General features: G+C 44.0%; 2 protein-coding genes across 4 annotated transcripts in view; one reads left to right on the top strand and one right to left on the bottom strand.

The window, feature by feature from the left end:
• Positions 1–1852, top strand: part of CIT (citron rho-interacting serine/threonine kinase) — a 123191-nt gene extending 121339 nt beyond the window's left edge. For all 3 annotated transcript variants that reach the window (XM_075831126.1, XM_075831117.1, XM_075831132.1), the window contains one exon: positions 922–1852. In XM_075831126.1, the coding sequence (XP_075687241.1) occupies positions 922–945 (24 nt within the window). In that variant the 3' untranslated portion in view covers positions 946–1852. The remainder of the gene's footprint in view (positions 1–921) is intronic.
• Positions 1853–3511: 1659 nt separating this feature from the next.
• Positions 3512–13184, bottom strand: PRKAB1 (protein kinase AMP-activated non-catalytic subunit beta 1). Its single transcript, XM_075831106.1, has 7 exons — positions 12968–13184; positions 8167–8333; positions 7411–7504; positions 7085–7199; positions 5837–5970; positions 5055–5123; positions 3512–4978 (listed from the first exon to the last, which is right to left on the bottom strand). The coding sequence occupies exons 1-7, from the start codon at positions 13109–13111 to the stop codon at positions 4901–4903; spliced, it is 801 nt and encodes a 266-aa protein (XP_075687221.1). The 5' UTR covers positions 13112–13184; the 3' UTR covers positions 3512–4900.
• Positions 13185–14951: the final 1767 nt, after the last annotated feature.

Raw genomic sequence — 14951 nt, 5'->3', positions numbered from 1 at the left:
GCCATCATTTGGCATGATTGCCTTTACCCCTGATGGACATGAGTCTAGCAATCTGTTTTTTTGTTTGGGGAATCAATCAATAATCTAATGTGAATGGTGACTGTGGCTCCTGTCAGACAATCATGGGTTGGATTTTTACCTGTAAGGGCCCATTCACACGAACATGATTCTCGTCTGTGTGCTGTGCGTTATAACCACGCACAGCACACGGGCCCCATTGATTTCAATGGGGCCTTTTCACGCAGCGAGAGTCTGTTGTGTGAAACTCACTGCATGTCCTATATTGGTGCGTTTTCACACACCTATGCCCCCATTGAAGTCAATGTGTGCGTGAAAACCACACACCGCACACGGATGCACATAAGTTCCATTTAAAAAAAAAAAGTGTGTGAAAAACACATGCCACTCACAAAGCACACAGACCAGATTTCCGTGCGTTTTTTTTTCACGAGCATAAATCTGTCACGCTCGTGTGAACGTAGCTCTATGAGGTGTATGTCAGATTTATTTTCCCTTTATCAAAACTACTGCCTGTTTGGTTAAGCCGCATGGGCTATTTATGGTATGTTTGTACTTATCTACCTCCTTGATTGACTGTTAGGCCTCACGCACACGGCCGTGTCTGTAATCACAGCCCACAATTGGAGGCACGGCCGAGGGATGCATTTTCGGGCCTGTAGGAGATGCTCCATAATTCCCGGCACAGCTCTACGGCACGGTCACCTATCCGTAGTGATACGGGAAGGTGTCATTCGCCAATAGAACGGAACGGGTCTGCAATTACGGAGACTTTTGTTTTTTTACGCTCGTGTGCATGGGGTCTTAATTCGTGTCTATGGTCACCAATACAGGCCATGCGTTTTTAATGTCTCTAATAAGATAAATTGACTTCTGATGTTTGTTTTATGTTTGTGCTTTTAGGTTTGGGACCAGTCTTCAGTGTAAATGAAAAGGACACTCCAGCAACAGACAAATGAAACAACGCAGGGGAATATTCATGTCTGGTTTACACAGGCATATGCTTTTTCTATTCGGATTGTAGCGAACCCGTTCCAGAATTATCTTGTGCTATGTGAAGATCACTTTCCATCTGCAGCTCTGCCTCGCATACTTTTAGCCATGTTTCCTTGCTACATTCTTATTTCTGTTACAGTACTAGGTCAGTTTTGCCTCTCTAGACCATACAGCCAATGTAGAGGGTTTGGTTACATTTGCTAAATGAAGAATTACTGTTGTATATTGAACACTTTAGAATATATCCGCTTTACACGCTAAGTATTCTTCATAGAGCTTTGCATTAGTTCTAGCATCTTTGGTAATGCCGCTGCTATGACACCATACAGACACTTACTCACCAGTTACTATGTGACGTTTGTTACGCTTACTTCCTAATGCTTTTGCTACCTCATTTAAAGTCAAGACTTTTGCTTTACAAAACCATCACATTAATGTGCCAGGGGGTAATACGTCTGAAAAGGTGCTAAATCTTTTATAGGTGTCAATGATCAAGATCTTATATTGGATTCTCATTTTTCAATTGAGAAAGTTTGTAAATCCCTCCACCCCCACTTCTGATAAAATGTGTATATGTGGCAAGCTGGACTTTGAATATGTACATATATATGTAACTATATATTTGTTTCTCTAATATGCAGAACTGCATGACCCTGGAAGCCTCTTGATTTACGTAAATGTAACAATCGATATGTTTAATTGGGTAATGCTAATTGAATATGCCCGGTCAAAATTTACAGATGTCTGTCCCTTCCAATGCTTCCTTAACTAAACATGAGGATTGTACATACTTTACCACAAAGTTTATATTCATAAAATTGAATATGTTTCTACTTTTTTAAGGTAAACTGTGCATTTTTTTTTGAATTTTGCCTTTTATGAAATGTGTGGAGGACACAAACAGGCGAGCGCACCACCCCTATCCATTGATGTATGAGCGTAAGGGGTGATTGTAAGGCGTTGACTGTTTGCTAAGAAAACAATAAATGCACTAACTTCCACAAACACTTGGGCTGGAGAAAAGTATTCTAGGCTGAAGTAGTTCCAGCATGGGTTTTATGGTTAAAACAAAATAAATAAAACACAAAGTAAAAAGCAGCAACCTGTAAGCTGGTCCTTCAGGCCTCGTCTTTGAGGCAGTGTAGTGAACTTTAGCGCATCCCTCGAGCTCTGATTTTCAGAGATGCTGTAGTAGCACATATGGCCATGTCAGTATAGCAGCTCCATAAGCTTTCTCAAGAGCGTTTTATACCCAGCAAGCCAAAGGATAGGCGGTTTTTACAACCCCCATGAACATGTACCTATAGAAAGGCTGTCACACTAACAGGCTGGTAGAAGAACCTTTACCAGTAGGATACTCTTCCCTGTGGTTTCAGCAAGAGGAAATGCCATAAAACAGTTCTTATGCACAATATGTCTGTGTGCAAACAGAGGAATGATGCAGATCATGTTCATCTCCAGCCCCAGGGGAGTGGGCAAATAAGTGAGGGGAGATTTTCAAACCCTCTTACTATTTTCCATGATACATTTTTAGATGTGTCATGTGATTACACAACTATATGACACTAACTGAACTTCTAATCCACATTGCTCTTCCTGCACACAGCCCTCACCCACATCTTCTGAATTTCTAGACAAGGATGCTTTGTAACTATATGCAGATGCCACACATCAGCTAGGGAAGACTTACTAAAATAAGGATCTTTCTTCTTGGCCATGACAGCAACAACCTAGATTGGCCAAAGTACGTACATCTGGCGTAGTTATGCACAGAAGAGCGAGTATTGTGATGTGAATGAGATTGAACGTAATTCATTTAGCCAATTACAAATCTCTATCCCTATATAAAACAAAGTATTCATTCCCCATTGGTGCAGCAAGAAAAAAATATATATACAAATAAATTATATATATATTGGGTTGACATACAAAGGGTAAATATATTTTTATTTTGTATGTCATTCCAGTAGGTAGACATTTAGCCAATGAATGGCGAGGAGCCAAATAACGCGAAGATTGGTTAGTCAATTGCCTTGTGTAAAAAAAATAAGTTTTTCTTTATCCAGAACTCAACATCTAAAAAGGTGACCATACACTCAATAGCTTTTGGCTGAATGCTCGTACTGTCAACAGCTCTTACCCCCAACCTCATACAAACGTGTTGGGCTGAGTGTGCATGTGTTCAATGCTGCTTTCAGACACTTTTCTGGCCCATGCATGTACAGATTTCCCCCAGTAAGCATTCTTTTGTAATTGCAGCGCTTGGTTCGGCTTCCTTCACACGATTGTGTGAACACTGTATATTTTATTCCAAAAACAAAGTTGGATCTCAGAGGGAGGGTTACATTTTATTTTTGGAATAAAATATACAGCGTTCACAAGGGTTTGTCATATGGCCACGTGAATGAAACCTAAGAGGACGGCAATAGGAATTTTTGAAACGAGTGAGTGTAGTATCTTGTGTACACACAAACATTACATACCACACATTAAAACAAACATTTAAGTGTTTTATATATTTATACATATTTTAAAAGAAATCCTAAATATAGATAAATACACTATACATTAAAACAAATATGAAGATGAAAAGATTGCAGTTCTACCCGGTGCAGTGTATATCTGGGTCACACAGTCATAGATACACATGCAGGGGTTTTGACACATCCTTCAACGTATCTTCTATTAAAGGAGCACTTTTTTTATTTTCCCCTCCATTTGTACATTGGTGTTTGTGGGGTGTTCTGTGCAGAAATAGTTAGGGTATGTGCACACGTGAACTGTCTTTTACATCTGAAAAGACACTGTTTTCAGGAGAAACCAGCTGCGTCGTTTCAGACGTAAAAGCTCCTCCTGGCATTATGCGAGGCGTCATTGACGTTTGTAATCTTGAGCTGCTCTTCATTGAGTTCAATGAAGAACGGCTCAAATTACATTGCAAAGAAGTGCCCTGCACTTCTTTGCCGAGGCAGTCCATTTACGCGTCGTCGTTTGACAGCTGTCAAACGACGACGCGTAAATGACAGGTCGTCTGCACAGTACGTCGGCAAACCCATTCAAATGAATGGGCAGATGTTTGCCGACGTATTGTAGCCCTATTTTCAGACTTAAAACGAGGCATAATACGCCTCGTTTACGTCTGAAAATAGATAGTGTGAACCCAGCCTTACCGATCCGTGCATCAGTTTGTCCAGCCCCACCCACGTGATCACATTCTGACCTGGTCTGTGCCCACTAGGCTGTTGAGACCGCTAGACGTGAAAACGGCGTGATGCACGGATCGGTAAGTATTTCTGCATACAGCACCCCACTGAAACAGCAATGTACAAAAGGAGGGGAAATAAAAGTGTGGTGTGGAGTGCTTCTCGAAGGGTTTTCTACTTGATAGTTTAATATGTGAGCACTGACAGAACCCAAGATTTTTTTTTTTGGGATTGGATAATATAATAATTGGAAATAATTAATTGCCTGATCCGCAGGACTGCTATAAATGTAGAATCCCCATTGATCAAATCTTCAATTATTTAAGCTATACTATGCACAATAGTTCTCACATCAAAGAGGAATACTATCACCAAGTATTGATGTCAAAACTTCAATCTACTAGATTAGGATTTATATTGTGGAGGTTGTAGGACTGCCCCTTGCACAGCCCACAGGGCACACGAGGCAGGCAATGTGCTGAAAAGTAAAATTTGTAATCCCACATAAAAATCAGATGCAATAAAATGATTACTACAGCAACTGCTGCAAGTCAATAGTAGATCTAGATTGTGGACTGTTCGGATGCTCAATACAATACTGACAGCTAAATCGGAGTTTGCAAATATTTAATCTGTAAAAAACGTTGGAAAAGGCGTAAATGTGAGGAGTCTATGAATGAAGCTCATATTGGCTTGTACAGCAATGTGGTGACATACTTCTTCTTGTAACGGTGAGTAGCACTTAGTACCATCACGCCATCCTGAAAGAAGAAGAAGACATAATTATGTCATGTCCTTTTACATGCATCTTCAGCACCCTGATGTAAATGTATTTACCTTGATGGAAAGGGCATAGAGGTGATTTAACATAACATGATTTGGTTCTGGGAGCAAAGCTGGATCACACTGGAAAACAGCAGAAATGTGCAAAGTTTAACACTATAAACCGCAACAATATACCGTATGTATTTTTCTGTCATGTGTAAACGAAATCAGGCATACCACGTTCAGTTGACTTTAGAGTGCATCTCCAATGTTCCTTTAAAAAAGTGGATCTTTCTTGAAACAGGAGCATCTAAAAGATGCCCATAAAGGGGTAACCTAGTTGCCGTTCAGAGTTCAGTAAGAATTTAGAGCGCGGGGGGGGGGGGGTCGAAAACCTTTTTTGTATGGTGTGCCGATAGAAAATAAAAATCGAAGATGGAGTGCTCTGACCCAGAGTCCAGCGCCAGGCAAAGCGTGCCAGGAGCTCAAGGCCCCGTGTGGCAGGGGCTGCCAACCTCCGATTTAGAGGGCTGTACAGCTCTTCCACTTTCTAGCAGAATGAGGGGCCATGTCTGCAGTCTGAATATAGGCACTAAGCACGAGCCGTATATTTAGAGACGAGGATGGGATTGGATTCTCCGCATTCTGCTGCAGAGTGAAACTGATATCTTATGGTAAACCGCCCCCAGCATGCATACAGTTCTCTGTACTAGCATGTAGAAGTCTGAATAGAGCATATGGTGTTTTGAAGAAAAAAAAAATACACACATCAATAGATCTATATAAAGTGTTCTACCACTATGTATTAAACATACATCCAAATATCTGTCAGACTAAAAGGCATGAATACTTACAGAAATGCCAGTGTCTTTATTCAGGATCACTTGCAGTAGATGAGGTGGGAGAATGGGAGGCGATTTGAAACGTTCTTCAAGCTTACAGTTATATGGATCTTGCTGGTATGGACCAGGCGGAGAGCTGGACAACTCTGAGCATACAGAAAAATAAGTCATGTCAAGTGGATCGTGCGGTTCGGATATATTTAATTAGGCTACATTCACAAGACAGTGAAAAAAAATGTCCATTAAAAACTGATCAACTGTCCGTTTTTGATGGCCATTTTGCATCAGTGTCTCCAAATTTCCAGTCCATCTGTCTGTTTTTAATGGCTGTTTGAGATCCGTTTTGCATCAGTTTTTCATGGCCATTAAAAAAATAAAATATGAATTTCATTGGTCAGGCTTGTTTGTCCCAGCCCCCTGAAAACACCTAAAGGAAGGTCACATGTTCACCTAGACACTATTTACAGCCTCCCTGTATATGATGCCACACAGCCCGACATGAATGCCCACCATACTCACCAATGCAGCGTGGTCTTCAGGTAAGGTCTCTAGTGTTCACGGGACCTGCGGCGACACGTTGACACTCACCGATGCAGCTAGTCTTCACGCGTGGTCTCATCTTCACAGAATCTGCGAAGGCGACGCAATTAAGTCATTGCAGAACCCGTGAAGACAAGAGACCACACAAGAGGTCGGCGCTGCATCGGTGAGTGTGTGTCATCAAGCCGCCGATAGCCAGCAAGGGAACTAGTAGTTCCCTTGCCAATCCCCATGTCACAGATCCGTTTTAAACAGCCGTTACAGGTATTGACAGCAGTTAATGGATCCATTGACTTCTATGGGGCAGTCAGGCCATGACAACCGCCAAAAATAGGACATGTCCTATTTTTTTAACGGACTTTATTCAGGGGCCGTGTGAATACACCCATAGAACTTCGTTGTTCTGAAAACTGTGTGACGGCAGTTAAAAGTACTGTCGTGTGAAGAAGGCCTTAGCCCATTTAAAATTATATATATATATATATATATATTTTTTTTTTAACCTCTTACACAGGATGTCATTTCATATAGAATTAAAGTAGCAATCTGCTAAGTTCATGTTATAAACCGTTCTATTTTCTAGAACATAAAACTATTTAAAAACGGACCTTATACACTCACGAGTATATTCACAAAGGTGACTCCTCAGGTCTATTATATCCAATATCACATTAAAAGTGACACGTGAAAGTGTTTATAAAATGAGGGAAAAAGTCCTACCTGACCCATCGGAGCCTTGCTGAGAATCAACCATTAAGGCATCAAATACTTCAAAATCAGTTTTCTTCACATTAATGACATTGTTTATAGTGCCAAGCTGGCTAGTGGTTACTGGCTAGACAAACAGAAATGCACAATAAATAATAGTATTCCATCAGCAACCAAATATACCTCTAGTTAGAAATTAATAAACATATGCTGCAGTACTTTACTATATACCTGCACATGTTGCGGAATTGGACACTGCAAATCTGCAGAAAAATATTTTTACATTTGGTTGCAGAAACGGGCGCAGATTACATGTTGTGGTTTTTGGACAGACATACCTCAGAGGGGTCGTGGGTCCACTGGCCGTCAACAAAAAACTTGTACTGGTGTTCACCTTCTGGCAGGTCTAATATTGCAACAAAGTTGTTGTGGCTGTAACATAATAGAAGGTGAATTAATAGAATATAAAGGTTTCTATACCAGCCAGTGTAAAGTACAACGATGGAAGGAACAGATTCTACATTCACACCACTAGCAAACACGTATTACCGCTCAGCCCAGCACTAATAACTGAACATAAAATAAGGACTTGATTCAAAAAGAAGAAATTAATTTGTTTTACTATGTGTTCTTTAATAAACTTGATTCTTCAATAGTGACGGGGTAGAAACTGCTCACAATAGAACATGGGGGTCAAAGACTAGGTTCACATTGTGCATTTTTAATATGCATTTTTTTTTTTTAGTTTTGGTAGATAAACGTCCATGTTTCCAGGTCACTCAATGGGCATTCATCAACCAAAATAAACATGTTAAAAACAGACAGCGTGAACCCAGCCTAAGGCTACATGCACACGTTGCGGATTTTGGTGCAGTTTTCCTCAGCACTAGGCATATACAATTCACAAGCGAAAACGCAACATAAATTGGCATGTTGCAGATTTTAAAATCCACACCGCAGGTCGGTTTACATGCAGAAAAATACTGCAGTGTGTATATGAGATTTCCTGGAATGTCATTGACTATGCTGGTACTGTATTACGCTGCGGTTTTACGCATTGTGGTGTGCATGGACCCTAATAGTGCGCAATGTACCTTCTAATGAGAGGAATCTTCCCCCAGCTATTAAATGACCCAGATAGGTAAATTTCCTTCCCTCCACCGGTCCAGCGAAATACAGTTGGCCGAGCCTGCGTAGGAGCTTTATCATTTACTTCTAAATCATGCTGCCATGCTAGGAATTCATCTTTCTCCAGAGGTGCCTGCAGGAATAACAAGGGGAATATTTAACACATGCATAGATTTTACTTACTTGTTATTTAGGTGCTTACAAGAAAATAATGAACCGTGAATGCAGTCACTTCCCTATGTTTAACATTGATTAAACGGGCTGACTCATCGCAGACAACCGCTTTCATATTGCGGATTGCTGCGGCTCTGGCTCCCGGCACACAGCTGATTGTGCCTGGGAAAGAGTCTCTCGCCAGACATCAGATGAATGAATTACATGGCCATCTCAAGTCCAGAACTGGCTCCGCTCTTAGACTCTGTTCACATTTAGTTCAGAGCCACCATAGCAAATTGCATCATATTTGTTAAACACCATGACTCAGAAGGGGACCCTCCTCTAGGAGATCCACATGCCGTATAGGTTCTGGCGGCTGCAGCTTTACGGCTGCTCTGTGTGCACTGAACTCTATGTAGGCGGCACATCCAGAAACTGGTGTGCGTGAAAATATAAGCGCTGCAAGCAGTTATGGCCCGGAGTTCCAAAAACTGACATTGCAATGCAACATTATGTAAGGGTTTTCTAGGTAAGAAGTTTATATGGCCAAAACAAGCATAGAAATAAAAATATATTAAACCCTTCAGGTTAATTGACGAATATCACCACATTTACTTGTGAACGCAGGAGACTAATATACTTCCTGCACTCCCAAACCGTTTAATTGTTGCATTTAGGATACGGTCTCACGCAGCGCCGGCTAAAGCCATGCCCGCAAGTGGTGTTCAATGGTCACATGATTGGGCCATGCACACATTGGCCTCTGCAAGTGAGCAGGGCTTGGGCCGCCACTATGTTGGACCACAGTGTCCACATAGTCCTATTGTTACAGGTTTATAATAAGAAGCACAGCTACATTTGTTCACACAGCGATTTGCAGGCAGAAAAAAAAATCTGCATCGAAATTCATTCAGGAATTTTGAGGCAGGTTTTGACCTGCCTGCACATTCTTGCTGCGTTTCTCACCCGCGGCCATTCAGGACCACGGGCAAAATAACACTTTCTCTGCCTTCCATTGATTTCAATGGGAAGTCAGAGGCGGAACCACGGCAAAAGAGAACATGCCGCGTTTTCCCCCCGCAAACAGCTAAAGGTCGCGGGAGAAAAAAAAAAAAACAAAAAACACGCCTCCACCTACCATTGAAATCAATGGGAGGCAGTTTCAGATGTTTTTTGGCACTGATTCCGTCACAGTTTCCATGTAAAAAACAAAAAACACACTGAACAGGCCCTCATTCTGCTAAATACTTCGTTCAAGCATCTATTTAAAGAATATCTTCATCTTATGATATGTCAGAGACCTATTTGATCGGTGGGGGTCTGGTTGCGGAGACCCCACCGTCGCTGTAACAAAGGCGCAGGTTTTGAAAACCCCATTCAATTAAGTTGTACTTGTAGTGCAAAAATTCGCTGCAAATCCGCCATGTCTGAACGTGGCCTAAGGCCTCATGCACACGAACGTGCTTTTGCGGCCGCAATTCCACGGGAGAATTGCAGCCCCATTCATTTCTATGGGGCCATGCACACGACCGTGGTTTTCACAGTCCGTGCATGGCCCAGGAGCCTGGACCACAGAAAGAACGGACATGTCTTATTACGGCCGTGTTCTGCAGTCCAGACTCATAGGAAATAATGGACGCGGCCATGTGCACGGCCCATAATTTGCGGGCGGCTCACAGGTTAAAAATGAAGGCTTCACTGTATTGAGAATCTTTTCTGCCTGCCAGTTATATTCCTAACCTGTTCTCTCTGATGTAGCTGGGTTACAGGAGCCATTTATAGCTGCTATGGAGCTAGAAATTTGTCAGTCAGCCTCATGCACACGACCGTAACGTTTATCTGCAATTACGGCTGAAATACTGGCCCGTTCATTTCTGACACCTTCCCGTATATTTGCGGGTGTGTGTCTGGACTGTAGAAATTACCCACAAAAAATAGGAAACTTCCTATTTTTCACATTTACAGACTGTGCTCCTATGCTTATTAGGCAGAGTTCACACGGGGCAGATACGCTGCGTAAGAGCATGCAGCGTATCTGCCCTGTGCGCCGCAGGGAATTTCAGGCGAAAAATCACACCAATCTGTGGTGCAGTTTTTCGCTCGGAATGTCCGCCGTGAAAAACTGCAGCACTTAGCTGGCAAGCTAGCAGACCGGCCTTCTGGGAGGACGTTTCATCCCAGGAGACTGCTGCAGCCTGTGATTGGCTGTAGCGGCATCACATGGGATGAAGTCATCCCAGGAGGATGAAAACACAGACTCCTAGGGAAGTAGAATATATTTTTTGTTTTCAGAGTTGTGTTTTTTGCGGTGGGATCGTTGCAAACCGGCCACAAAAAAACCGCAACAACTGCTATTTGTTGCAGGATTTACCTCCCCATTGAATTCAATTGGGAAATCCCACAACATAATTAGCGTTTACTCAAATACAATTGAAATGCTGCAGAATAAAACTCTACACGGCAGGTCAACTTCTGAGTGGTTTTCCCGCTCAGTGTTTACGCAGCGTGTGGATGAGATTTGTTATATCTCATTCACTTTGCTGCTATTGTATTTGCTGCGGATTTTCTGCAACGAATTCAGTGGTGGAAAAGCTGCAGTATTTACGCAACGTGTGAACTGGCCCTTACTGTGAGCATAGTCCGCAAATGTGGCCGAGATTAAACAGACGCCTGATGGAGCGAGATGTGCTAACTTTAATAAGAGGCGCACAAATCATAGTAAATTTGGCTTACCTTGGGCTGTCCGTGCGACACACACTGAAATCTATGCCAACTATAAGCCAACATTGATTTCAGCTATTAATTATGCCAATTCCCGCAAATTTGTCAGGCCGGGAGTGTCTCTGCCACTCCCCCTAAACCCCGCCCACTTTTTAAGAAGTGCAAAGAAATTTAGAAGAGACAATTCTTCTTTTTGCACAAACACGACGTACATCAGAGTTTGACTTTTCCGCCATAAAACTGGCACAAATCGTATAATAACTCTCCCCGATAGTGTGAATCCAATATCTCAGAGGACATCTCCACGTGATGATGTATAATAACCGCAGACCCAGCACTCTTTGCCACGATCACCAGAGGGTAGATCTAGACTAGGGTTCGTTTTGAACGTTTTTTTGGTTCTGAGAATTAAAAAGATTGAGTTACTTGCCCCTTCCTCATATTGAGACAATGACCACTTCACATGGTGCCATTAGGAATTCCTATATTTGACTTCTATACGATGAGGCATTTCATGAATGAATACAGCAGGCCTGCCTGATCACAATGTGTGTAATTCATGGCTTGAAATTATACTCGGGCAAAAGCGGAAAATGCCGTATTACCCACCCCTCTCCCAAAGCCTCACCAGAGTGGTCCCGCCAGTCAGGATTCCCACAGGTGTCGTCTTACATACCACATGACTGCTTGTCAGTACCCGTGCCGCAACATGTATAGAAAATAACCGCACAGACATAGTTATGTCCTATACATGTTCCTGCGCAGGTCCCAATACACGTAAGAAGAAACCTGTGGATCTCCCGACAGGCAGCGACCACGTAGGTGAGGCTTTGGGAATGGGTTGGACTCCTCAACTCCAGCCAAAACCTGGAGTGCCAATTTAAGAGGGATAATACTCTGGCTTAGGCCTTATTCACACGAACATGTATTACGTGCGTGAAAATCACACGCGTCTCACAGATCTGTTAGTGAATGGGGCCGTTCAGACAGTCGTGATTTTTCACGCAGCGTATGTCCGCTGCGTGAAAATCACGACATGTCCCATACTTGGCCGTTTTTCGCGCATCACGCACCCATTGAACTTTTAGTGGGAGGCAACACAAATCCATACATAGTAATTTCTAGAAAGAAATTCAAAGAACTTGCTATTGGCCTGTGAATACAACGCATACAGCATTTACTGAGGCCTTGATCTCCCTACAGAGCAAGTCACAAATGGACATAAAAACAGCCTTGCCATCATGGAGGCCCACTTAACAGTGCTGCTCACAGCAGCCAATCAAAAAGCAGTTCTTACTTTTCCAGGGCAGATTTGAAAATGAATGCAGTGATCTAATTGGTTGCTATAAGCAACACTGACACCACATGATCTTATTCCAGGTGAGGTGTTGATTTGGGGGACTTGTATTCTCAGCTGCGTGGCTGCTCATAGGTTTCTACAACCCACGATGGCAATGAACAAGCAGCCGCACATGCGCTGTCAGTTTTACTGGTACAAACAAGTCCTGGGACCTGCTTATTGGGGGTCCTTGCTGGTCTCCCACCAACATGCTCAAAGGTCACATTGATAGGGGGCAGAATAGAGCTGGTTTTCAATGCACGTAGAAACTCGCTGCTGGAACCTTCCTTAGAAGTACTGACTAGGAAGATTACACTAGGTAATGTGTCTACCTCGGTCAGCCATTGTACCACTTTACAGCCATTACTGTGACCGGTCCTCATAACTTCTCACACCAGGAGGTGGACACACAGCTTAGTTCTCCTGTACACCGCGTCCCCTGGCAGGGACACTGGCTCATGCCCCCTCACTGCCAGGTGTCCGTGCCTGTCACTGTGAGCCAGCTATCAGCACAGGCCCTTTTGCCGCTCTGTAACCCACACACCCTTCACCTTGCTCTCCTCAGCCGGGTACATATCCGCGTCCTCCGGGCTATCCATAAGTATCTTAGCTCTGTCATCTCCCTTGGTGGCGCCTCCGCCGCTGTCTCTTCGCCCCTTCGGAGGTCCGGGTCGCTCGCTGCTGGTGTTCCCCATGTTCACAACAGGACAAACTGCGAAGAGATGAGGACTTTGTTTATGGTCCTCCCGGCTTCCTGTTTCCGGTAATGGCGGTGGTACGCAATGCGGTTCACGCCTCTCTTTCGCTGTAGGTCCCGGCGGGCTGTGATTGGATGTCGGGGGACTGTGCTGTGAGGGCAATTCCCCCAGGGCAGACTCTAATTTTACAACGGTAAACGGTGACATAAGTGTTTACTTGTTGACCACGTGACAAAGCAGGACATCCAGTTGTTGTATACAGAGTGATAGCGCTCATTACACCTGTAGCAGTTCAGTAGAGTCACGCAGAGTGGACATTGCTCTGTAGCCTGCCACCCGCACACTATTTACAGGGAGATTTCTTTTTAACCCATTAAGTACAGAGATCATTTTGGCCTTGAGGACGCAGGGAATTTTGTTTAGGCCTCATGCAGTATTTTCATGTATCCAGAAATACTGTCAGTAAATACGGATTAGTAGGCATCCGTATTTCATCAGTATATACAGGTCTGTGGGAAAAAGAGGGAGGATGCAAATGATGTCATCAGCATGTTGCATAGCAACACTTCCATAAATACGGACGGTATACGGATGCACATCCGTATACCGTCTGTATTTATGGAAGCTCCCATAGACTTCTATGGGAGAGTCCTTGCCGTAATTACTGACAAGAATAGGACAAGTTCTATCATTTTTTCAGCACGGACACCCATCAGTAAAAATATTGAAAGTTGTCCGTGGCCAATATTAATGAATGGGTCCGTAATTACTGATGAAAAATACTGTCGTGTGCATGGGGCCTTACTGCTTTCTGACAGCCATATCTTTTATTTTTGCCACTTACATACATACATATTACCTCCAAGCCGTCCCGGATTCAGCGGGACAGTCCCGGATTTCAGGCGGTGTCCCGCTGTCCCGGGAGGCCAGTTGAATGACTTCCAGTGTCAGTTGTATCTGCACCCTCAGGGCTCAGATACAGTTGAACCCAATGCTGAAGCAGGGAACCGTCATATCCCTGCTTCAGCATTAGTACAGAGGACTCTCTGGGCACAGCACTACTTTGTAGGCACAGTACTGCATAGGGAGAGTGCTGTAAGGGGATGTATGGAGTAGGGTTTAAAAGAATTGTAAAATGCCCAGGAATGTGATTGGTGCAAGGGGTAAAAAGGGGTGTGGTATAGTTAAAAGAAAGGGTTAAAGGTCAGTTCACCCTCTTACGTTCTGCTCCAGCGAGAGGTACACACTTCTGCTGTAGTGGGAAGTTCTTGTGCCTCCTCTTTTTTCCTTCTCCCGTATGGCTGACGAGCAGAGGCGTAACCACCGCTGTAGTGGCGTGGCCCGCGGCATGAGGGGGCACATGCCGTCCGCCGACACCCCCCCCCCATGCCCGGTGGCGCCACTGGCAGCCGTTACAGCTGCAGCGACGCCACGACGGGGCCCGCACCGCCCGGCCTCTAACATTTAGGGGCCGGGGGACACGGGCCCTCTCATGCCCGGTGGCGTCGCAAGCACCGGAGGGGGCTCAGGTGCTAGCGACAGCAACCCCCTCTTCCAGTAATTATACCTGCATCAATGGCACGCAGGTGCAAATACATGCATTAACGTTGAATGGCTGTGTCCGACCATTCAGCACCTTACAAAGACGCTGATTGGTGGGGCAAAATGACTTGCTCCGCCAATCAGTGCCTTTCAACGACGCTAGCGGCGCGATGACGTCATCGCGCCACTACTGTTATTGAAAGGCGCTGCCCTGCCGATCAGCGCCTTTCAATGACGCTAGCGGCGCGATGACGTCGTCGTGACGCTTGCGTCGTTCAGCTCCAGCAGTCCTGCT

This window comes from Rhinoderma darwinii, chromosome 1 (genome assembly GCF_050947455.1).
Source record: "Rhinoderma darwinii isolate aRhiDar2 chromosome 1, aRhiDar2.hap1, whole genome shotgun sequence".
Taxonomy (NCBI): Eukaryota; Metazoa; Chordata; class Amphibia; order Anura; family Rhinodermatidae; genus Rhinoderma; species Rhinoderma darwinii.
The sequence above is the reverse complement of the archived record's forward strand: the minus strand, read 5'-3'. Positions and strand labels throughout refer to the sequence as shown.